Below are 25213 nucleotides of genomic sequence, written 5' to 3'. Positions count from 1 at the left end.
AACACTGTGGATCTTAGAGACAGGTTGCGAACAGAAGGACTGAGGCTAGATTGAAAGGTGGGGGCTGAACTAGATGGAACATTGTGGTGGGAACTGGACTGGGGGGGCAGGTTTGGGGCTCCCCTTTTGGAGCTTAGCTGGTTCCCAGGAGAGCTAGCGTGGGAAGCAGCCTGGAAACGGGTTTCCCCAGGTGTCAGCGCCAGAGCTGCTTTCCCATGACCTCACCGGGCTGATGGTGCCCCTCCCCTCTCCTCCCCTTTCTAGAGCACTGTGCTCAGTGCTGAGGCTTTGGGGCAATCCCAAGCCCTCTAACCTTCCTTCTCCGATCCTTCTAACAGTCCTCAGGACCCAGGGTCGCGGGGATTGGGGTGGGGGGCTGAGCTTCAAGGGACTCCCATAAAGCCTAAACCTCAGCTAGTGGCCAAACTTCTTGGGTTGGTTGGACTCAGTCTTCAGCCTTGACACTCAAAGTTCACACAAGGAGAGTGAAGGTCAGGGTGCCAGTTGTTAACAATTTAAACTGAAGTTTGGTCCCAGATATCCTGTGGAAGTAAGGGTTCATTGAGTGAGGACTTCGAGAGGAGCAGGGATCTAGAGAACATTCCCTGGGATTGGAGCTGGAAGGAATTTTAAAGGGTACCTTTGGGGGAGAAAAACACTTTATTTTACCCATAAGGAAAATGAGACCCAGAGAAAAAAGATAGTATCTTAAGTGAGGTATTAGCAGATGGCTGTAAGAGTATTTTGCAAACTCTAGAGTTGGGTACATGGATAAGTGTTATTTTTGTGGAGAGGTATTTCTAAGGCACACCTGGGACACCTGGTAGGCAACTGCTGAGCCAGATGAGCACTCACCCTGACTCAGCCCAGCTCCCTCAGTAGGAAGTTACAGCTGAATGTGTGTGTGTGAGAAAGCATGGCTGACGGAGAGAAATCCCAGCCAAGTGAAACCTCAGATAATCCCCAAATTTAGTTTTAGCCAAGACTGTCCGGCTCTTGTCCTACCAGTGCCCATCCCCCAGAGCTTCAGCCATGTCATCTCCCTTTGTCCCCTTGCCCCCTCAGGTGGAGGTGCTGAGCTGCACCATTGTAGCCAGGTCCTGAAGGGTCCCACAACCCTGCTCCATGGCCTGCTGTAACCTCAATCCAGCCTGACACATCCCACTCTGGGGCAGAGACTGGGTTCAAGTTTAGGCTCTGACTTCAACCATGACCTTAGGCAAATGTTTTCCCTTTTCTGTGCCTCAGTTTCCTCATCTGCAAAATGAAAGACTCAGGACTCTGAGTCTTTCAAACAGCTCTAATGGATCCTAAAGGTGGCATGGGTTGGGGAAAGAAGGCTAATCAGTTGATCTCTGCTCCCCCACTTCTTCCCTTTTTCTTCGTTGGTACCTGCACATCCATGTCTCTACATCTCCTCTCCTATTGAGTCACTGAGCCCAGTTGGCACCTCCATCAGCCTTACCCCTATGTCCCTGCCACTGCCACTCCTCACTTTAGACCCTCCAGGGCTGCTGCCTTCCCTCTGGCACCTCTTGACTCAAGACTGTTACCAATTCTCATTGCCAGCAATGAACTCCCAGCTCCTCATTTCAGCATTCAGGGTCTTCTCAAATCTGACACCAAAGTGGACCAGGCCAGCCTGTCTCAGTGATTCCCACACCCTGATTCTCAATTATTTCTTGACTTCTGACTCCAAGTCTCACTTTTTGCCAAATCCTTTGGAAAGTGCTCCCCCCCACCCCATGCCTTTTTTCTCCTCTAAACATCTTCCAATACTCCCCTTCTCCGGAAAGCATCTCTTACCTGTATTAGTGTCTGTACTGCTCTCTTGGTACACTGAGGGCATTCCGAATTTGGTCACTCAGCCTGTATCTCCCGAGCTACACTGAGAGAGAGAAAGTCCCATTCATGCCTCTGGGCTCCCACAGGGTCTTGGGCTCAGATAATATTTGCGTTGGCCCTTCAGTGTTTAAGATAAAAAGCCAAGCAGTGAGCCTTGGAGGAGACCCTGAGGATCAAGTTCACCTCCAGATTTTTGTCCCTGAAGCCTGGAGACAGGCTTAAGAGGAATGGCTTGTTGGAATGGACTTCTGAGGTGTGGCGCCCAAGCCTGTGCAGGACCAGAGAGATTTACCTCTAGTCCCAAACCCACCAGCTCACTCTGCTTCTGTTTCTCTCTGTAATATGGTTTCTCTCTACTTTTTTGGGACCGTTTTTATTCCTGTCTCTCTTTCCTTTGCTTCTTTTCCCTTGCTTTCTCCACTCTTGAGTCTAAATTTAAAGGAATGTTGATTGTATTAACTGGATAAAATTGTATGTTTCTTACATATACATTCTATGTATGTTTATATCCATGTAAATTATTTGCATAATCAACCCTTAATTGATTTTTTAACTTTTTATTTTTTCCATAATGAACACTCACAGAAAAATTGGAAAATCCAAGAATTAGCAAATCAAAAATTTACTAATAGTCTTACCTCCCAAAGAACATCAATAATAATATTTTTATATACTTCCTTTCAGTCTTTTCTTGTATGCATATTTTTGTGATCATGTTATACATACAATTTTTTTTTTCATGTAAAATTTTTCATTTTGTTATATAAACTCTGGCCGGAGGCTGTAACCATGCTGTATGTTTGCTTACTGTATGACCTGACCATAATTTCTTCAACTAGATCTCCATTTGGGGGCATTTAGGTCATTTAACTTTTTTTCTGTTATAAGCGAGACTACATTATCTGTTGATTATTTTTTCCACCATGGGTAGGTAACCACCTACAGAAAAAAAAGTTCTTCGTCTTTGGCTTGGAGACTGGGCCTCAATATAATGCCAAGTTACTCTTAGAGGGAACTTGGGTTTCTGTGTATGTGTGACTGGGGGCGGGGTGGTTCTTTTGTTGGAGCATGTCTAGAAGATTGTGGGTGTTCAATAAATACTAAATGATGACAAGGTTTGTATATATTATATATTCGTGTACATTTCTCTGTGTTCCTGTTTTTTCTCTTGTATATTTAAGGTGAATATTGTCTTTGTGCAAAATTGAATATTTCTATGTCTGTGCAAGTCTGTGTATCTATGTCTGTAAATGTAGGTGTTTATCTTTATGAAAGATGTATATAGCTCTGTATGTGTATGTATATCCAGATGTCTGCCCTTAGAAGTGTGTATTATACATAATCCTATGTGGGTTTTTTTCTTTTAAAAATATTTTATTAAAGGTCTTTATAGAGCAAAATCCAGACTATAGATCCAGCTGCCAAGGAGAACCTGTTATGCTGTGAGTACTGACTGGGGCATAGGAAGCAGGTGGCTCTAGCTTCCCACCCTTCTGTTCTGAGATGGAGGTGGTGGGCACTATCTCATCTTTGGCTTTTGTGACCAATGCTCACATGGTCAGACAGAGGCTTCTTATCTCAGAGGGCCAGTCTTATCTCACGTCCCAAGGAAGCATGATCTTCATTCTGATGCCCAGCACACCCCACCTGAGCAGCACACCCTGGCTGTCTGGATGTGTATGTTGGTTTTTGTGTCTGTGTGTGCATATCTAGGTTGGTCCTAGTTTTTTTAGGGGCTATGAGTCTATGTGCCTGTGTCTGCCTAGGCTCAATTCTGTGTGGATGTCTTTTTCCATGTGAATCTTATGCTGGGTGTATGTGCTGGGCCCGGGCTCGTGTGTGGATAGCTGAAGAAACTGTGCCTTGCTTGCTTTACCCCTCGGAGCAGACTTGTGCCCAGGGCAGAGGTGACACACCCTCCCTGAGCTCCTCATTCTCCTGGGAACTGGCTTGGGAGAGTGAGTGAGACTGAGAGCAGACTGCGTCAGGAGCAGGGGCCCCTTTTGCAACCAGCCCAGGCCCCAGGCGTTTAAATCATAGCTCTCACAGGTCAGACCTGCCCACTGTGCCTGGCTGCCAGTAACCCCGGCCCCCAGCAGGGCTGTGCTGTCAGCGTCCTCCTTGGGCCTGGGCCAGATCCTCCAGTGAGCAGAACTCAGCCAGCTGAGGGGCCACATTAGTCACCCCCTGGAAACAGCAGGGAGTGACTTCCCGGGCCTGGGCAGTGCTGGATGTCCCAGGGAACCATTGCCTTCTGTTCCCGTATGCTGCAATGCTTAGGCAGCCTATCTCCTCCATTATCACTTTCCATTCTTACAACTGAACTTCAGAATAGCCAGATGGCTCTTACTAGCTCCAATTTTTAGATGAAGAGACTGAAGCGCAGAACCACAGCACCAAGGTAGAGGCAGAACTGGGTTTCCCCACCCTGGGTCCAGGACTCTTTCTAGTGTGCCATTTAGGGGGTTACACCCCCTAGAAATGGTTCTTTAAGAGAGAAGAACTGGGAAGTATAATTTATGGGACAGATTAGATTGCCATAGGCTGAGGAGTGGGGCAGAGGGAGACACAGCTGGAGGCAAGATATGAGGAGAGGTATCAGTACTGAACCAGGCCTGCCTTCCTAGTGGAGTGTTCTCAAAGATTTCTCCACTGAACATAGGATTTGTCTCATAACTGGGATGACCATATAATTTATTGTTAGATTCAGGATATTTTTGAGATTGAATGAGAGCTCTATTAATAACCTGGGTTTATGATCTCCCTACTCGTAACCCATTTGGAGGCCAGGGCCAGTCATTGTCACCAGATCCGTGGCCTTCTTGACACTCACTTGTGCCAATCTGCCTGTCTCTGCAGATGTCCAAATGACTCCCTCGCCCCTTGGAAGGGAGGGGCAGCAGGGGATCCTCTGGGCCCAGTTTGGGCATAGGAATTCTCTGTGGCTGTGTTCCACTGACTGCCCATCTCCTCCCCCTGCCCAGTACCCCATCCCAGTTGGGAAATAAGCAAAGCCTCTCCCCGAAGCTCTTCCTCCAGGGACAGAGAGAAAAGGGACCCTTGATTCCTGGGGCTGTGTGCATTTTTCTACCTATCGCTCCACCCCACCCCTGCCCAACAGGCCTTGTGCTCTGCTGACCACGCCATCTTCCACAGGCCTCCTGTTCCAGCCCCATCCTGGACTTGCTGAGTGACTTGGGTAAATTACGGCCTTCCTCCCTGAGTTTCTCCCCATTGTGAAGTGGGGCTAATACTCTTTGCCCCTCCCTGGCTCCCAGGGGACCTGCAGGGATAAGCAAGATAATAGAGGGGACCTGATTTAGAGGAAGCTATCAAGAGCCAAGTAAGAGGTATCAGTGCTGGCCTGTGTTTACATGGGTGTGGACCTTGGGTTCTCAGCCTCCTGGGGCTTGGGACCAGCCCTGACAGCTTCTTGGCCTGGTTCCTCCTGGCTCCTTTGTCCCACTTCCAAAGAAAGGACAAAAACAGAAGCCAAGAATCTGGTCATATGAGGATGAGACAGAGCAAAAAGTTTAGGGCTCAGAAACACTAGTATCCTTGCCTAGCTCTGTCCCTACCCATTGGCTGTGTGACCTTGGGCTAGTCACTGCCTCTCTCTGGGCCTCAATAACTTGGCTCTGACAGCCTTCCCAGCTATACATCAGGGGGCCCTAGAGCCTGTAACCAGAGGTCGACATCATAATTTGTGGGTAGAAAAGATTCTGTCATCTAGTCCAAGTCCTTTACTTTTCATAGATCACTATAGGTCCTTTCTGGGGGCCACTGACTAACCCTCGTCAGCCTAATTAACCCAAGGTCATAAACTGATTACAAAGGGTATCAGGCAGGAGAGGATAAGTGGTCAGAGAAAATTCACTAGAAAGACAATCCCAAGTAAGTTATTGGGTCGACAATATAATCTTGTACTCCATCAGTGTTTGATTGTCCCTTGTACCTTCAGCCTCTCTCTCTATGAGTAAAACTCAGCGCAGGCCTCCCCTAAACCCACAGCTCTCGGTGGTAAGGGTGCTGGCTCTTATTCCCTTCCCCTTTACGGCCTCCGCCCCAACTGCCTCCCAGCCCCATAGGTTTCCACCAGGCTCCTCCACTACCACTGCCCTCACAATGATCCATGATGATCAGTCAACCCCATATCCCCACCTCCCTCCTTCCTGACTCTAGCAGTCTTTGAACTTCTCTCTTCTTGGGTCTCCTGTCACTCCTCTGACCAAACCTCCTCTGCTTTCCCTTCCTCCAAGAAGAGGCTCTATCCTCACTTTCTGCTCTCTCCTCTCTAGGTCTGCTCTGCTTCTCTCACAGTAATCTCTCCACTCCTCCGTTTCATCTTTATGTGGCTACTCCCAAATCCAGGAGCTTGATTCTCTCCACCAACCATGGAACCCTCACCTCTAGAGTGTTCAGGCCTCACCAGGTTGCATTGCAGATATAACACTCAGAGCTAACTATATGGCCCAAAGACTACAAGACTCATGTTTTTGCCTTGTTCCTGACCCAATTTTATGTTCCTTCTTGCTCTTTTTTTTTTTTTATCTTGTTCCTACTCTATACTCATGTTATGTCATAACCTATAGTCCCTTTTAAGCTGCCTCTAAATCCTTCCCCAGTAAGGCAAGGCATAAACAAACACAACAAAACAACAATAAAATCAATAAAACCAGTTTTCATCTGGTACCTGGTACCCCTCACCTTCTGTCTTGTTCTCCTAAGGTTGCCCTTCCTCCATGCAGTCCTGTTTCTGTTGGTCGCACTGCCATCCATCCAGACTCCCAGGACAGAAAACCTGGAGTGTCCACTGACTCAGGCTCTCCCTCTGTGTATTCTGGTCACCAAGTGTTTGAATTTTTCCCTTCCCCAAATCTCTAGAAGCTTTCTCTTCTTTTCTATCCTCACTGTTTCTATCCCATCTCAGAACTTCATAGTCTGATGATTTGTTTCTTTCTGAAATATGTCTGAATACTTGTTCAAAAGTTAACTTTTTCTTATTCCAAAAGCAATGGATATTCATTATAGACAATTTAGAAAATGCAGGTGGACAAAAGAAGAAGAAAATGAAAACCACCTATAATTTATCATGAGAGATAACACTATGGACGTTTGGGTAAAGATCTTTGTTTAGTTCTGTTTTGTTTTGTCATTTTAAACATATAGTCCTTTTTTTTTTTTTTTTTTTTTTTTTTTTTGCCCCATGACAAGGGACCTCTACATTTCTTTCCCAGTTAATTTTCTTGGTCTTCTTGGTTCCAGGAGCCACTGCAGGTGGGAAAAGGACAGGCAGGCTTTCTCAGACAGCCCGTGGGAGAGTTTGGGCCACCCTCTGGGCTGAAGCTGGGCTTCCGGGTTTGCGGCTTCCAGGTGGCGCTATTGATGACAACCCCTCCCAGGGGTAGCCAAAAAGTGCTTTCCCAGGCTTTAGGTGAGCTCTGTTTGGGTGGGGAAGGGAGTGGTTTTGTGCAATAGGGCAAACCACTCCTCATTCAGGGCTGTTTGTTTAAGTGGGCAGGGATGGGTTTGGGAAAAACAATGCAGTTTTTGACAGTGTTTGTTTGAACTATTAGGGCAAATAGATTTGAGAAAACTCCCCAATATGAGGAAAACAGGATGGGTTATAAGGAATAAGATGACAGGAATCCCAAAGTTGATTATCTGGGAGCAGGAGGCTGGGTGGGGGCTGTGGATGGGTTAGCATCTGCCCAGCTCAAGAAGACCCGAACTCAGCACCTGCATTACTGCAGGAATGTGGGTCCCGGATTGCCATTCTTCCCCTTTTCACAAGAAGCTAGAAATACAATTTTTAAAAATGAAGTTTCCCAACTCTTTAAATATTGGTAACTAATTAAAGAAACCACTGTTTGGGTCAAAGTATGCTTGCAGGCTGCCGGGTGCAAATTTTCAACTAGCCTTTACTACACATCTACTATGTACTTCGCATAGGTTACCCTTCCTGATTTACTGGGTGTAGTTTCCTCCCTCTTTCCCTCTCCTTGTGGTGTGACATCCAGTGGTAAGGCTTGCTTTTCTGTCTATTCCTTAAAGCTGACTTTGGATCACCCTTTCCCCTGCTCAGATCCTCAAGTGCCCACCCATGTAGCCTCTACCACCAACTTCCCAGCTTTCCCTCTCAGTGCTTGAGTTAAACTGAGCAGCTTGCTGCTCCCCAAACAAAACAAGATCCATGCCCAGCTTTTGCTCACTATGATTTTGTTATGCCTGGAACACCGACACCCATCTGCTCTTCTCATTTTATACTTCCTCCGGGAAGCCATTTCTCAATCTCCTTCTTAATATCTATGACTTGACCAACCTCTTCTTTCTTCAATAGCCGTTTGTCTGATACCTCATATCCACCAAAATGGGAGATGCTGAGATAAATAAGACCCCATCCCTGCCCTGAGGAGCCTCAACCACATAAGGATGGACATATATTACATGGGCCATGTGTATGCAGCAGACCTGTGTACCGTATAACAGAATGGCGAAACAGAGAAGGTTTTCTGAGCTGGATCGTGGGGTAAGTGGGAGCTTTCCAAGGGTAAAATGCATTTGAGGTAGAGGCAACTAACTGCTTGTGCAAAGGAATGGAGGCATGAGGTTCTGAAAGGGAGTCATTTGGGTGAGGATAGACAGAGGACAGCTGGGGAAGTCACAGAGACGAGCAGTTTGGGAACCAAATTGTTTTGTTACAGTATTTGCATTCCTTCTACCAGGACTCCAGGGTGTAACTCCAGGAAAGCAGGGGCTGCATCTCAGCTTTCATTGCTTCACGTCTGACACCTGCTTGGGATACTCGGCTCAAATCCTTGCAGCAAGGAACATAGCGCCCAGTGGCGATGAGCGCGCCCCCTAGGGGCCTCTGCGCGATTCCAACTCTTTCTGCCGAAGGTGACTCAGCCGTGCCTCCATCCCAGAGGATGTTACTGGGGTTTTTGCCTGCAAGGTCTCACTTCATCTTCACCCCTCCCTAAGAGGAGGATGTTCCCTTTGGTCCAACAGACACTTATTAAGCACTTATTCTATGTCGATCACTGATCTAGGAATTAGGATGCAAAATTTAATGCGTAATCACTTCCGCCCTGGAAGTGCTCTTAGAAAATCAAAGGTTGATGGGAGTTGACTGATTGACAGTGTTGGTGTGACCAGGGGAGGGAGCGAGGCTGTTTTGAGCCTTGAAAGTTGGATGAGTGGCTAGTAAAGTAGGAAGCAAAAATACAGTGCCCTATGAAACGGTAATAGCCAAAGCAGGGTTTGAAGTCTGACTCCCTGCCATCTATTCAACATGTAGTGAACCACTACCATTTACTAAGGTCATAGAGGGAGTGTGGCCTGCTGGAGACCCAGATATGACTAAGATACCACCTGTGTCTCCAGGAGCTCAACCCAGCAGGAAGACAAGTAGTAAACAGAAAGGAAAAGAGAGCGCTCTGTGCTCAGGGTCCTGTTAACAGACATAAACGTGAAGCAGGGAGTGCCTCCCACCTGGATGTGTGCAGGAGGGAATAAGAACTTGAGCTTAAGGGGTGGCTCCATAGTGGTTAGCACATCTGCTTTACATGCAGAAGGTACTGGGTTTGCTTGCGCCCCACGTGGAGCCACGGACCATGCCAGGCCCTGAGTGTGCTCCCCAGCCTGTGGGAGGAGACACTCCACCTTCAGAGAGGGAAACGGCAAGATCTATAGGTCAGGGATGGACGCGGGGTGGAATTAAAGAGGGGAGGGGGAAACTTGAGCTTAGGCTGAAAGATGAGAAAGCGGGAGGTGGTCTGGACCGATAGCAGGACAGGCACAAAAACAGAAGTACGAAAAAGTTAGCCATCAAAAGGAAACCCATCTGGGGTGATAGGAATGTCTCCTTTCTCTGTCTGGGTTCTTACCTCCTGGGTGTGTGCAGTGAAGGAAATTCAATGAGCTGTACATTTGTAACTCATGCACATTTACCTTAGTTGCACTCCAGTTAAAAGTAGCCCCAACTTCTCACACTGCCATCTTTCTTTTTCCTGTATAGCACTTGCCACGATTTAGGTCTCTTTTGTAAAACTAGACTCTGGAGCCATAGGATTTGAATCCAATCCTCCTATACCAGGTCTAAGACCTTAGGAACTCAACTTTGCTGTCAGTTTCCTAACCTGTAAAGTGAGGATAATAGTACCTTCATCACAGCACTGTGTGCTAAGACAACAACTTGAATTTCTAATGATTAGCAGTACCCAGCACATAGGAGACTAAATAAGTTGTTGAATGAAGAAATGAATTGTAAGGGTTTTTTTTTTGTATTTTTATTATTATTATTTTTTGCACCAAGATGTAGCTCAAAAGGGAGGGGTGTTCATGGGAGTGGAATACCTCAACTAAAGGCTCCTTAGTAGGAGCTCAAAGTCTGGGGAGCAGCTACACCCCAGTGAAGAAGCTAAGGCTTCTCTGGGTAGGGTGGGGAGACAGTGGTGACCTGGGTCAGATGGGACCCCTGTCTCTAGCCCCCATACTAAAGGGAGCTGGGGTAAGAACCAGGGCTCAAGCCTGTGTGCCTTCCCTTCCTATCCTCAGCTACACAGGTATGAAGACTTGCCCCAGCTACCAAACAGGCTTGCTGACAGGCTCAAACCAGGAAAAAATACTACACAGCAGCACTGCAGCTTCCCTGGGCCCCCTACTTCTATGGCCCTCTCACCCCTCCCCTCTGGTGGTCAAACTTGGCACTTCTCTCCACCCAAGACTGGGGCAGTTTCGGGAAGGGTGGGAAAACCTGCTAAACAGGGTGGCCAAAGCCTGAACCAGTTGGACTGGGCAGTCGCATCTCCCCCACAAGCAGCTGTCCCTTTCCTGGCCCACAGAGCAGAAGCAGAAGCCTCACAGAACAAACCATTTTATTACACTGTGGGTGGATTGGGGTCTGTAGGAAGTCGGGGAGCAGCTGGGGGTTTGGTGCTGAAGAGCCCTGGGAGGTACAGGGGGGATGGAGCACCTCTGGATCTGAGTCCAAGACCAAGCCAGGCCAGGCCAGGCCAAGTTGGGGCTCTCTCCTGGGGGAAGGAGAAGAGGCAGCAGAGGTCAGATTGTCCTCTCATTCACCCTCACGGCATTAAATAAACAAAAGAGAACTCTGTATAGCACAAAATATATAGGGAAGACCTTCCCCCAGCTCTGGACTGTACAGAGTGGGAGAGGTAGCTCTGGAGGACAGGGTTGGGGCCTCTAGCTTCTGACACCACCCAGACCCCTTCCCAACACCATGGTGTGGGGCAGGCAGGTTTGACCAGGAAACAAAACTCCCACTTCTTCTGAAATCCTAGGCAGGCAGGTCCATCTGTGTGTGGGAGTCCTGGCTCAAACGTTTTCTGCTCCTCTCGGATGCTGGAGCTTTCTCAGGAACAAGCAGCCTGAGCTTAACTGAGCTATATCTGAGAGAGGCTAGAACCCTGGCTTCTTAGGCAGAGTGGGCCTGGGAAACAGGCTGGAGGGGTCTGATCCCAAAGTCTTTACCAGCCCAGGCCTCGTCTTGACAGGAGGAAGCAGGGCCAGGTGAGAGCTGGAGAGAGCCACAGGCTGAAGGGCCAAGGCAAGCCCCAGGCTCAGAGGGGTCGAGTGGTATGGTTATAGACCAGGTTCTCTGTGTCCTCGGTGGTGGAGATGGTGGAGCTGGTGGGGGTAGCGGGTGGGGGGTGGCGGTGGCCATGATGGTATCTGTGGGCGTCCTTTCTCTGGTTCTTGAAGAAGCAGTAACTCAGGATGGCAACCATCACCACAATGCAGGTAGTCAGGAGCACTGCGATGGCCACCTCCACGGAGCCTGGGGGAAGAAAGGACCAAATAAAGAGCTCTCAGGGCCTGCTCAGTTTTGATGCCCACCCCCTACTCAGTATCAAAAGAATGTAAGATGGATGACAGATGTGGAAGGATGTTCAGCAAATGAGCAGCTGAATGGCTCCATTGGGAATTCAGTGGGACAGATTCTAATGGGCCTGGGGTCTCAGCCCTGGGTTGCTCTAGTTGCAGTTAGCATGGGGAAAAGCCTGGGACTGATGGCAAACATTTAGCATGCACTTTGCTGTGCTTCCTTCCTTACCATAGCAGGTATCACTATTGACTGTCCCTCTGGCCAACCTCAGGATCCTTCTCAACACAGGTTTAAGTGGTCACAACCAACTGTGTGTAGTTGATCCTTGAGTTGATACCTACTCATTAGTAACAGGGCAGACCAGGGCTTACCTACGTTGGGAATGGGGCTTTCCCGCCGAAGACCAAACACATCCTTCTCTACAAATGATGGGAGAGAGAGAAGTCAATACTAAGGGCTGAGACTCACCTGCTCCCAAGTGCCCCAGACCTCCCACTGCCATCCTCTCCCATTCCCATTTTAAGTATTCTGAGGATACTCTGAAGAGGCCATGTGACCAGCCCAGGCCTTGGACAGAGCAAGGTGCTCTAGCTAAGTCTTTTCCCTCCCCATCTTTCCATCCCCCGAATGCCATGACACTCACTGGAGATCCCATGACAGGACTTAAGACACTGCTGTTCCTCTTCAAAGTTGTTCTTGTTGCCATAACAACCACCATAGGTAAAGCGGGCACAGCGTTCACTGAAGGGGTTGTAATACCAGCGTGGGATGTTCTCTTTGCAGAGGCCTGTGTCTGGCAGGTCCACACAGTGCCCTGGGTAATAAGGAGCAGGCAAAGGGGTGAGTGAGTCCATGGGGGCTTCCCTGCTATCAACCGCCAGGCTCCACATGGTTGCTGTTAGCCCTCTCCCAACCCATGTCATGCTGAGGATGGCCGTGACTTAGTGAGAACCTTGAAGGCCCGGGAAACATCTGGCCTATCTGCAGTGTTGCCAGAAGCAAAGAAGACAAATGCTAGACAATTAGGCCCAGCAATAAACTACACTGACTCACATAACTATTTCGATTTTCTTTTGGCTTTTCTGATTGTGTCAAGATCTGTTTTCTCTCTAGCATTAGATGGTCTACCGTTTTTTCTTTTATTAGGCAACGCAACCGTTGGTTGATCTCACAGATTGCAAAGACCTTTTCAGCTCACAATCTCTTATTTTTATTTATTTTTTATTTTTTACGCCTACAGCACCTGGTCTTCCTAGGTGGTCTCCCATCCAAGTACTAACCAGGCCCAACCCTGCTTAGCTTCTGAGATCAGACAAGATTGGGCTTGTTCAGGGTAGCATGGCCGTAGACTTAGATGGTCTACCTTTTGACAAAAGCAGTTCGTGATCTCAGCCTTGGCGGGCAACAATGTCCAGCTAAAATTTATATCATTGTTTCATTATACTCATTTTAATAGTCAATCTCAGTTTGTGGCATGTAATAGTGGCTTTCCGTTTATGATAGCGATGCGAAATTCCTTTTTAATACATTAAGTTAAAAAAGTAATTGATTAATAAAAAAATTAAGTAAACACCACCTTAGTGATATGTGAGCATGAATTTCTGAAGGTGTTCAGAGGCTGGCTGATACTTGGGAAACAGAGCCAAAGAAGAGAGCTGACAGCCCACAGCCAAGCACACACAGCAAAACCTTTCGGCATGCTGATGGGATAAGTGAAGATGGCAGTGCCAGCATCTACCATGACCCAGGGTATACCTGGGGGAAATCTCACCTTTGTCACCAGGGAAAGGAAATCTCTGAAGGTCATCGAAGCTATTGGTGTCTGCAAAGAAGAAAGGTCAGAGGCACAGGCCCAACAAGGGTCTCTCATTGGTGCAGGGTAAAATGGTCAGGACCTCCCCCTCTGCAGCCCACCCCCCCTCCATCTCCCAGGCCTCACATTTTTCACAGGTGGCCTCATCAGAGGCGTCAGGGCAGTCGGGAGTGCCATCACATTCCAGGAAGCTGTCAATGCAGCAGCCATTGCTACAGTTGAACTCAGCGGGGTGACAGGTGCCAGAGCACACTGGGTGGAGGCAGGATGGGTTAGGGGGTAAGGTCAGGCTCCAGCAGAGGCCAGAAAGTACCAAGGGTCCACCATCTACATGGCCCTCTCTACCCCAACACAGCATCATGACATGTCCTGTTTCCTTCTCACCCCACCCCCCCAATCCATACCCTTCTATACACAAACTGGGCAGATATCCTGATAGATGGATGCTAGGCTGCAAGGGGTGGGGTGCTTGTGGTCCTTTCACATACTATGAGAGTAGGAATGGGTTGGGCAAAAGCAGCTTGGTCAAGGGCAGGGACATGTTATGGGCTGGAGACCTGGCAAGGGTGAAGGGAATAGGAAAAGAAGCAAAGCCCACCTGGATGGTTCCTTTCTATGGAAGGGCCTGGGAAAGAGAAAACAGAGAAGTGAGAGGAGGCAGCGCCAGGCCTCAGCAAGGATGTGCTGACAGAGAATAGGGGACTCTCATGCCCACTTCCCTGATTGGTGAAGAGACCACTCGCCCTGGAGGAAAGTCACCTGAGCCTCAAAGCTACCCAGCAAAGGCCTACCTCGTACATTGTGGCAGGCTAGTTTGCATTCTTCTTCCCGAAGGTAATTGTTCTTGTTGCCCAAGCAACCTCCATAAACGAAACTCTTGCAGATCTGTTCTGTGGAGTTGTAATACCAGCGGGGGAAGGAACCACGGCAGCGGCCCACTTTTTTGGGTACGAGGCAATAGTCTGGGGGGAATAAAGCTTGTGAGGGGGGCCGAAGGGGCCAATGAACAGAGGGGGCGGGTGGCTCCAGATGCTGCCTCTCCACCCTTCCCCTCACCTTCTGTCTGCTTGGTGGACAGCACGGTGACTGTGATCGTGACGTTGGTCATGCTCTCTGGCTGGTCTAAGCTGGCCATTGCATGCTGGAATTTGTAGATACCTTCTTTGAGTCCCCACAGCTCCACCTGGTCTGGATCATTCCTCTATACATAGAAGTAGCCATTAGTCTGGGACCCCCTGATGCCCTTGGGCTGCCCCAGGCCCTCCCAGCCACACAACCCGCCTGGGAGAGCAGAGGCATTTGGTATTAAATGTATCCTCAGCTTCTGTCCACCTTGGCCTATGGCCCCAGAAAGAAAGGGAGCCCTGGAGAGCTGAAGTGGGGTCAGGGAGCCAGCCCAGTGTCTCACCTCTACCCTGACGTCCGTGTCACCCTGCAGTAAGTGCCAGTCTGTGTTCTCCACACCCTTCAGCACCACAGGTTCTTGGGGCTGTACCTTCAAGTCTATGCCTGCCCAGACCTTGGGGATCCGGGACCCTGGGACAGAAGGTGAGGTAAGGTCAACTGTCACTGAATGGACTAGATCTCTCCTGGGGGTAGGGGGCAGTATGGGTCACACTTAGACCAATCTAAGGCTCGGCAACCAACATGGGAATCAGGCGGGAGCCCGTAACCAAACCATATTCTTGTTCTCTATTTAGATATATTGTCTTTGGTATATTAAAGACATTTTTATGTTGTAAAACCTACTCTCTGAAATAAATTACTGAATAGCATGTGCCATCTGATACCATTTAGGAAAGACATATATATGTATATATTTAGTGGGAGCTTATTCTTATATTCTACAATAATCAGGTCTTATACTAATTGCTTAAAAAAGTTAAAGTAACAATATTTGTGAAAAGCCAAATAAGTAAGCGTGTAATTAACACCCATCACTTCTCTCTGCTGCCCAACTGCTGCTGATAGAAGCCTTAAGCACAGAGTCTCCAGGTAGCAATGTGGCAAGTCTTGGTGTCCCAGGGTGAGTGGCCACAAGGAGAGGGTGCCTCTGCCACCTCAGACTCTGCCTCCAGTTATGAGAGGGCCCGAGGTAACCATGCTCTCCCTCAGACAGTGCCTGTGCCTGAGGGACCCCCTCACCCCCATCTCAGTTAGAGGCTGGAGACGAAACAAGCACAAAGCAGGATTCCTGCCTGTAGAGGGTTGAATGGTGATTCCCCCAACATATACGTCCATGTCTAACCTCCAGAACCCGTGAATGTGACCTTATTTGGAAAAAGGTCTTTGCAGAAGTAATTGAGTTAAGCATTTCCACATGAGACCATTTGGATTAGCCTGGGTAGGTGCTAAATTCAATGATGAGTGTCTTTATAAAAGACAGAAGAGGAGCACATAGAGTGAAGGAAGAAAAGGCTGTGTGGGGGGTGACTGCATAGTGTAGTGGTTAGCATGTCTGTTTTACTCGCAGAAGGTCTTGGGTTCGTACCCCAGGTGCAGCCCTGGGCCTCCAGGGCACCAGGGAGCATGTGGGAGGAGACGCCCTGCCTTCAGAGATCCAGTTCTTAAAGGGAAACTGGCAACATCCATAGGTCAGGGGTGGAAGTGGGGGAGTAACTAGAGGGGAAAAAAAAGGAAAAGAAAAGGCTGTGTGAAAACAGAGGCGGAGAATGGAGTTATGCAGCCACAAACCAAGAAATACCTGGAGCCACCAGAGATTGGAAGAGGCAAGGATGGATTCTCCCCTGGGGTCTTCAGAGGGAACGTGGTCCTGCCAACACCTTGATTTTGGATTTCCAGCCTCTAGAACTGTGAGACTATACATTTCTGTTGTTTTAAGTCACCCACTTTGTAATAATTACAGCAGCCACAGAAAATTAATATGCTGTCCTTGAGGAGATTACGGTCCAGTTGGGTAAATAAGACCCAATGACATGAAATGACATGGGAGAAAAGACCCAACGAGATGAAGCAGTATGCTGTATGTGTACAGGATAAGGAAGGGGACATTCAGAGAATGGAAAGGCTCTCACAGACTACAGAAATAAGGAAAAACTTTCTGGAGAAGGGAGAAAAGATTTTTTTGATTTTTTTCGTTTTGTTTTTATTTGTTCGGTTGTGGCGAAAAATGTGCTGTTGTTGGTGACTACAGAAAATATGAGGAGCCAAAGCAAGGAGTAGGAAATTTGCAAGGCCTGTTTGGTAACACTGAGACCAACTGGCCTGAACAGACCTCAAAGGGTCCTAAATGCTGGGCCAGGGCATGTGGGCACAGCACGAGAGAAGTTCAAATATTTAACAACGAGTGGTACATGAAGGGGACAGATACTGGCCATGGGAAGTGGTGTAGAGTCCTAGAAGTCCTGGCTGCACCAGACATTGACCTCCTAGATGCATGATCAAGGTCCAGGAGTGCTAGGGCAGAGACCAAGGGCCTGGCTAGGAGAGGCACTCCTGAGCTCTGGGCAGCAGCTGTTTATCCATGTTTGGAATGGACCAAGGAGGCTGGTGAGTGGACCAGTGCAAGCGGGTCAGGGCAGATGCAACGGGAGTGGTCTGAATTAAGGGACAGCTAGGGGAATGGAAAAAGGATGTGAGAAACAATGCTGGGCAGATGCTTTAGGCTTCTGTGCCTGATGGATGCTGAGAACTGGGGAGAAAGAGCCAGGGCACAGGCAGAAGAGGAACCAGTGGAAATGTGTGGATTCGGTCACAGAGAACTTAAATTTGAGGGAGGGATGACCATCCAGAGGAGAAATTTGCAGTAGGAGCTCCAGGGAGGCCAGGGTTGGAGATAGATCTGGAGTCATAATTGTTAACAAAGCTGCCACTTTTGGATGTGTACTTGGTACCATGCTAAGTATTTTACCTGCATCATCTACATCGGGGTTTGGCAAATGATGGCCCACGGCCAAATCCAGCCCACCATCTGGTACATTTTTAAATGGTTGAAAAAATTCAAAAGAATAGTATTTGTGACAAGTGAAAAGTATTTAAAATTCAAATTTGTGTCCAACAAATCTTGCCTACTCAGTTACATATTGTGGATGGCTGCTTTCACGTTACAACAGCAGAACTGAGTAGTTATGACAGAGACTGTAGGTCCCCAAAGCCTAAAATATTTATCATCTGAAACTTTACAGAAGGTTTGCTGACCCCTGATCTACATCACCTACCTTCCCAACTACCCTGCCACAACTGCATTCTCGCCCCTCTTTCCAGATGAGAAAATTGACACCACAGAGGTTAAATGACTTACCCAGGGCCACTCAGTTTCTACACAGCAGAGCTGGGATTTGAACCCTGTTCTCTCTGACTCTACAGTTCATTCTCTCTCTGAAACACCATGCTGCAGATCACTCATCTTCTTAGAAATGTAATTTTGACCACTTTTATAATCTCGGGGGTTTTGTTTTTAGCTTAGGTTATACATAGATATCAGGGGTCCCTAACCCCTAGGCACAGGACGGGTACCAATCTGTGGTCTGTTAGGAACCAGGACACATAGCAGGCAAGCCAATGAAACTTCATCTGTATTTGCTGCTGCTCCCCAGCGTTAGCATCACTGCTTCAATTCCACCTCAGATCAGGCGTTAGATTCTCATAGGAGCACCAGTCCCTGATGCCAAAAAGGTTGGGGACCACTGATGTACATGATATAAAATTCAAAAAGTACAAAAGGGTAATGAGAATCAAGTCCCTCTTCCTCTTAACCCCCAGGTTCCTCTTTCTAGAGGCATCAAGTCATATGTGTGTGTGTGTAAATATCAAGGTAGTATTGCATTCATAAGCATGCAAGTTCTTTTCTCATAATATATCTTAGAAATAATTCCATAGCAATGCAGAGTCCTCCCCTCTTTTTTTGGTTGCATGGTACTTATTGTATGAATATACCATAATTTACAACTTATTTAACCAGTCCACCAGTCTCCTCTTTAGATCCATCCACCCTTCTTCCTCCCTCCTTACTAAGAACTAAACCATACTGCCTCAGGGTTTATTATTATTTTTAAATTCATCGCAGTATCCAATTTATTTATTGCAAGATTTGTTTATAGGATATATTGACAGACATCAAGATCTTCCCATTCTTTGCTATTATAAACAATGCTACAGCAAACAACTGGCTGGTAAATTGTTCTACACATGCCTAAGTATAGCTGCAAAATGAATTCCTACAAGTGGAATTGTGCTGCGGTCATATACATTGACAGCTTTGATAGATATTGCCAAACTGCCCTCCACAGAGGCTCTACAGAGAGTATGTCCAATGTAAGAGTGAATTCAAAGGAAGAAGAGAAGGTAAATAGATAAGAACTGGAGGCTGAGTCACAGGGATTCCTCTTCGATGAGGCAGAGAAAGCAGGTACAATGCAGGGCTCACACGGGGTGGTCACAGAGGGAGGTGGGAAGACCAGGACACACAGTGACAGCAAGGGGATGGGAGGGCAGAGCTTCCACAGAGAAACATGTCAAATGCTGCAGATGTATACAAGAATGAGAAAAGAAGATCTGGGTTTCAAGGATTGAGGGAAAATAAGACCAGGAGATCAGAAAATGAAAATGCTTGTCTGGAACCAATCCCTGGCTTGGCTGGAGATCAGGAGAGGGCCAACATAGGCCAGCCTTAAGGGGACCTCTGAGAGACAAAGCAAAAGAGACAGGGAGCTGGGATGGGCCTGTTCCTCTCTCCTTGCATTTTTCAGAAAGTAATCAGCTGTCTGAAAGGAGGAGACAGACTTCTTGGCAGTCTACCTAACAGACAGACAAGCTAGCCCCACATCAGCCCGCAAGGTGGAAGTGGCAGTCAGAGTGATGTATCAGATGTTGGGCCAAATCAGCAATGTCCACCCCCACAGAGCTGGTCCTCTCTAAGCTCCAGTACCCAGGAGCAAGGGGCAAATGCCCTGCCCTACCACTCTCTTCTTCCCTCCCCCAAGAGAGCAAAGGGCCAGAGTGGTAATAAAGCCAGCCAGTCCCTCCCCCAGCTGCCAGGCCCCAGAACATCTCCGGGCAAACAGCGCCTCCACCTTCTAAGCCACTCCTCCAACAGAAAGAGGGGGAGGGCAGGAGAAAAGGAAGGAGCAGGGTGCTCAGGAGGCCACAGGAATCTGGACTAGACTGGCCTGGCCAAAGGCAGGGAAAGGGGAACAAACTCATCCTGGGGAGGATTTCTCCACTTAATACAAGAAACAAAGGTTTAAAAGCCCTGAGCACCAGCCCACCTTGCTTATCCTGCTCTTACCCACCCCACACCTCTCTAGTTGGACTTAGCTAAAAATGGATTCCTTGACACCACACAGCTTTCCCACTCCCCAAAGCACTGCAACACCCTGAAAATGGCCTGGAGCTCACACTCAGCCCAAGTCCTACCCAGTTCCCTCCATGCGCAGGAAATCCCCACTCTACCCTGTCTTGTGCCAAACAAGCCAATTTGGGGATTTCTAGATGAAGAAGGCTGGTCCCGAGACCATGTGGCCCCATTCAGCTCTGCTCATTGACCAGACCTCAGAGTTTTAACTACTGGCATAGGAGTGAGACTCCCATGGGGCCTCTGTCAAAGCAGGAAGGGCACCGACAGCTCAGGTCAATTAGAGTCATCACCACCTACACTCTCTGCTACTTCCTTGCGGAACAGGCTCAGGCCTTGGCCCAGTGGGACTTGATGGCCCAGCCTGGCCAGGAGATGGTACCCATTCCTGGAATCTCCTCAGAGATCCCAGAGAGCTACTGGAAGGATAGGGAGAAGAGTGGGCCCTTAACCTGGGAGAGACACTGGCTCAGGAAAAGGCTGGAGAAGGAGGTCCTTTCTTCGCTTTTCAGAATTGAAACTACCCCCATACTCTGGTTATGTTACCCACTGGGCTGTCTTGGGTCAGAGACAGGTTTCTTCCAGAAAAGGTTGTCTTGTGTGAAAAACAGCACAGGACTTTTAGAGGTTCTGCCTAGAGTTGAGTCCCAGGTCTACCATTTATGGTCAGTGTTATCTCGGACAAATTGTTTAACCTGGGAGTCAGTTTCCTAACCTGAAAAGTGGGATGACTACTAATAGCACAATTTTCAGGAGTGGTCACGATGCCTCAGTGAGAGGTCGAGTGTCACAGCAATCAGTAAGCTATAAAGTGCTAAGAGAGATTATCAGTTGTGACCCATCCCTGTCTTGGAGTCCCATCTGGCCAGAACAGCAGGTGGAGAGAACAGAGAACAAAGGTCTCTGGAGGGGCCCAGGAGTAAAGAGGAGGAGTCTAGGCCCCCACTTTGCTCTTATCCCCGGAAGTAAACAAGGTGAGCAGACAACTTGGCTACCACATTTAAGCAGGGAAAGAGAGCCCTGCCTGGCTCACATGCTCACACACCTGTCTGGACAGCTGACATTCCCCCCACCAAGTATATACACCAGTGGGCTGACTCACCCAGCAACCCTTCTTGCCCCCCCCTCCCCCCCCGCCCCAGAGCCTCTGGCTACTGTGCCCACAACACGGGCCCTGTCCCCTTTTGGGTCAACCTCAGACTGATCTTGTTCTTTAGCCTCTGGAGTCTGGCAGTTTTCCCCAGACCACCAAAGGCCAAAAGATGGGGTGGGGTGGGGGGTTGTTTAGAGAGAGACGCTAACCAGTCCCAAGTCCAGCAGTGGAGGGAGGAGGAGACTCTGCTTCACCAGGGTCACTTGACAGGGCCTCAAGGTGCCTCTGACCGAACTTGGCCAGTGGGGGGGTGGGGGGGAGGCACTAGTCACCAGGCATATCAGGGCCAGAAGTGAAGAATCCTGAGGAGCTACACCCTCCATCCCATACACACATCCCAGAACACCAGCTTACTCAACACCCTGAATTCAGGAGCAAGTCTGGGCTTTAAGATGTCACCCCTCCCCGCTCACCTAGCCTGTCCTTTACTGTTTATACTACTTACTTCTAAGGAGGAGTAGGGGTAGAACGGGACTCTTCTCATTAACTCTCTTCTGATGCTTGCCTCTCCCAGGACTCTATAACCAGCCCCTTTTCTGAGTCTCCCCAAACCAATCCATCCCCGCACCCGCTCCTTACCTCCAAAGCCCTGGGTCCGCAGTTCGCGGTAGGAGTGGTAAACCTCGCGCGTGAGGTAGTTGATGAAGCCCTCCCTGGGCGCGAACTTGCACACGAAGTTCTGCTCGTAAAGGCAGTTGAAGAGGAAGCAGGCGGCGATAGCGTCCTCCCCTCCCTTGGGCTGCAGCTCCACCAGCGCTAGGTTGCAGTTCTCCGTGGTGCAACAGGCGCGCACGCAGTCGCGGCCGCGGCGCACGGTGGGGGATCCCAGGAAGGTGGCCCCGTTGCTGACTGAGGCTTCGGTGTTGAGCACGAAAGCGAACACCCCGGGGGTAAAGCGGTCCAGACAGGCGTCTCCAGTCCGCAGCGCGGGGGGCATGGGAGGCGGCCCCGCATCGGTGTCAGGGAGGCCGAGAGCGCACAGGAGCCACAGGGCGACCGCTGGGATGCGGGTCTGGGAGAGCTGGGCGCCAGCCATCGTCTTCCCAGTGGCCGTCGCCCTCCTCCTCACTGGGGTCACCTTCACAGTACGGGCTTCTGGGCTCCAAGGGTACTAGAGACCTGAGAGATAGGAGGAGACGGAGGAGGAGACACACTGGATCAGCCGGGGAACCGGATCAGCCGGGGAGACTTCAAGGGAGGCGGGCCCGCTGAGTATAAGTGCAGGGGAGGCCTGGGAAGCACGGAGCACCCCTGCAGTGTAGAGGGGAACGCGGACCTGGTCCCCCACGTATGCTCCAGTGACCCGGCCGCCAGACCGACGGACGAATGTATGGCCAAGGAGGTCACGTATCCCGACACACTCTCGAGAGCAGAACAAAGGGCCAAACGCGCTCCGAGCCCGCTCCGCTTCCGGGGCCCTGGTTACCTGCGCAGGTGAGTGGGGTGGAGCCCGGCCTGTTCAGGTTCCGGTCTCTGCTTCCTGCGCGGCTCGGGTCCGGCTTCCGCCTAGGTGCGGGGTGCGCTGCAGATCCGCCACCTCCTCCCCCTAGTTTCTGGTGAAACTGAGTCAGCGCGGCCGGGGCGGGGCGGACATTAACCCTAGCGCCGCCCGCCCCGCCCTTGTCCGGGGCGCCTCGGCCGGCCCTTTCCAGTCCAGCTTCCTCAGCACCTGCCCCGCGGACCCGCGATCCCCGACACCTCCCCTGCAGGCTGACCCCCCCACCACCACCGCCCTGCCACCATCTCCCGCGAGGGGCTGTGAGGCCGGGACCGGGGCGCCCTGACCCGGACCGCGCCCTTCGAGCCTGCTTTACGCCAAATCCACCGAGCCCAGCCTCGCTGGGTGGGGGGAGGGGAGCCGCACCCGGATCCCGGGAAGTCCAGACACGCCAGGACACTCCAGTGAAGTTGGGCACGAGAGGGTGGGACGCTCTGTGGCGGCTGTCACCAGACCCCCTTTCGTGCCAGGGCCAGCATTCCCAGCCCGAGGCCTGAGGCGCTCGTTAAGGGGTTAGGGGTGGAGAAATGAGGGAAAGCCCGATGCAAATAACCTCGCCGTCGTTGTCAGCCCGCAGGAAATCATTTCCATCTCGTGGCGGGAAGAGATCCCAGAGGCTGTGTGGCTGCACCTTTGGTAGCTGGAATCCGGGTGTCTGCCCCTGTGTCACGGTCCTTGCCAGTCGCGGGAAGCCCTCCTTTCTGCAAGAGTGGGAAACAAGCGATTTCTTGCTGCCAGACTTCCCTGCTTGCCGCCATGGTTCCCTTTTGCTTGAGGCCCTTCCTCATTTCGTAATAACCTTTACTTTTGTTTCCTTTCCCGCGTCTCTTTTGGAGCCGAGTCCCTGTTAACAATACTCAGGGGTCTGCTGCTCCCTCCCCCGGAGTGCGAGTTCCTTCTCTCCCACCAAGGGGGTGCTCCTGATCTAGAGCTGGCCACTTTCTTCCAGTGGAATGCCATCCTTGTAAACTATAGGTCCAGTTCACCAAGGTAGCTGAGTTTATGACTACAGAACGGTGGACTCCTTGAAGCCATAATCATTGCTTTTCCTGAGTGAAGGACTCCTCTTAAAGACCATTCCTTACAGATTAAGATTGGTCCTATTGATTCAGGACAGAGCAAACTTCCCCGAATGGTGGTGGGGAGACCAAGCCCTACACCAAGAGAAGAAAAGTGCCCTTTGGCAGAGAGAGTAGAAAGAATTCAACACATGCGCCAAAGTCAGAGTCAAATGAAAGTTTATTAAAAAAGGGATAATACTCCACAGACAGTGTGGTCTCTTCCCAGAGGCAGAGAGTGAGAGGGACCCTGAGTGTCCAGGGAATTCAGTTTATATATCATTCTTTATTTTCCATTTCCTTTGATATGGACATATAATGAGAAAGGGGTAGGGAAAGAGTATATAGCCTGAAAGGCCTGCTGGCAGTTCCCAGCCTTTAATCCACAAGTTCCCTTTAGTTTTAGCTATAGGGAATGAATGATTTTATTTGTGAAGGGGGCTGTTTCCCCTTCCACAGGTGTGGGGAAATACGTTGTTAGCAATCCCGGTAGAAATCTTCCTTTGTTCTGAAGGTGTCCTCTTGGCCTGGCTGCAGGGTTGATCAGCATATTGCAGTTTCTGAATGTGGCTTGATTAACATTTTAATTCTTTTGCCTCCTCCCTACATTATTATTAATTCTCTCCCCAAAAAGAGATTCCATACCTTTTCATGATGACTTAACACCCCCTCCCCCAAATGGGAATATTCTTCCTAATTTGTCATCTAGAGCAGCTTTACCTATTAGATCTTTGTAGCCAATCCTTTGATCATTTTCCTGGCTGAACTGCAACATCTCCCAGCTGTCCACATTATGGATGTTGGGGGTAAGAATCTTGGGTCTGTCTCTCTTTCTCGGAATTGTCTGAGTTTTTCCATAGCTTCTGATGCAGTGGTGGACATAGGGCAATCAGTGATAGTATGCTGGGAATGAAGCAAATGATTGTGTAGTTACTGGGCAGAAAGGTTTTTGTGTGTGATCTGCCTCCCCCAATACATGATACATGCAGAAATCCTAACACAGGAGACAACTATCTTATGGTAATATCATATTACTACAAATTTATTATTACATCCATTATACACACCATTACAAAAAACTACTTTTATCAAGCACTGACAATACTGAAACCCTGTTCCTCAGCACTTCCCACACATTGCCTCATATACTCAAAACAAACCAAGAAAGTATGTACTATTTTTATCCCTATTTTACAGATGAGCAAACAGGCTCAGACAGGTGAACTAACTTGTCAAGTCATGTGGCAATTAGGTGAAAGAACGGGGATCAGAATCTCAGGAGGCCAATTCCATTGCTTCAGTGGGTTTTTCTGCACTTGCAATTCTGAGTTCAGATGAAAGTTCCATCCTCAGCTTAGATTCAACTTGCCTGAAACAAAAACTCGTTTTCAAGTGGTGAGCAGCCACCATTAGTTGAGAGATTTACTGTGTGCCAGGCACTCGACATACATAATTACTAATGCTCACGACAACTCTGAGAATAGTGTCCACTTTGCAGAGAAGTTTACTAACTCCATCAAGGTCACGTATGAAAAGTGGGAGGCAAGGATGTATGGGGGTTGAGCTTGTGGACTTCATGCTCGGACTACTGGGTTTAATTCTCTTTTCTGCTACTCACTATTGGGGTGGCCTTAGGCAAGTTATTTAGCCCCTCTCTACCTTAGTGCAAAGTAGGGCTTCATA

At 49.2% G+C, this 25213-nt stretch overlaps 2 protein-coding genes and 1 pseudogene across 2 annotated transcripts in view; 1 reads left to right on the top strand and 2 right to left on the bottom strand.

Annotated features, from left to right (window-relative positions):
- Positions 1-10707: 10707 nt before the first annotated feature.
- On the bottom strand, positions 10708-22614 carry SPINT1 (serine peptidase inhibitor, Kunitz type 1). Its single transcript, XM_011354927.2, has 11 exons — positions 22401-22614; positions 21554-22093; positions 14917-15044; positions 14565-14709; positions 14300-14470; positions 14107-14133; positions 13635-13760; positions 13467-13517; positions 12339-12509; positions 12067-12114; positions 10708-11647 (listed from the first exon to the last, which is right to left on the bottom strand). Exons 2-11 carry the CDS (start codon positions 22008-22010, stop codon positions 11430-11432), a joined length of 1542 nt encoding a protein of 513 aa, XP_011353229.1. The 5' UTR covers positions 22011-22093; positions 22401-22614; the 3' UTR covers positions 10708-11429.
- On the bottom strand, positions 12927-13045 carry LOC111736322 (annotated as a pseudogene).
- The window catches only part of PPP1R14D (protein phosphatase 1 regulatory inhibitor subunit 14D), an 18837-nt gene continuing 15716 nt past the window's right edge, over positions 22093-25213 (top strand). The window contains exons 1-2 of the mRNA XM_011354926.2: positions 22093-22408; positions 23043-23108. The gene's annotated coding sequence lies outside the window, so the exon portion shown is untranslated. The remainder of the gene's footprint in view (positions 22409-23042; positions 23109-25213) is intronic.

This window comes from Pteropus vampyrus, unplaced genomic scaffold (genome assembly GCF_000151845.1).
Source record: "Pteropus vampyrus isolate Shadow unplaced genomic scaffold, Pvam_2.0 Scaffold19, whole genome shotgun sequence".
Taxonomy (NCBI): domain Eukaryota; kingdom Metazoa; phylum Chordata; class Mammalia; order Chiroptera; family Pteropodidae; genus Pteropus; species Pteropus vampyrus.
This window is presented reverse-complemented; position numbering and strand designations above follow the sequence as displayed.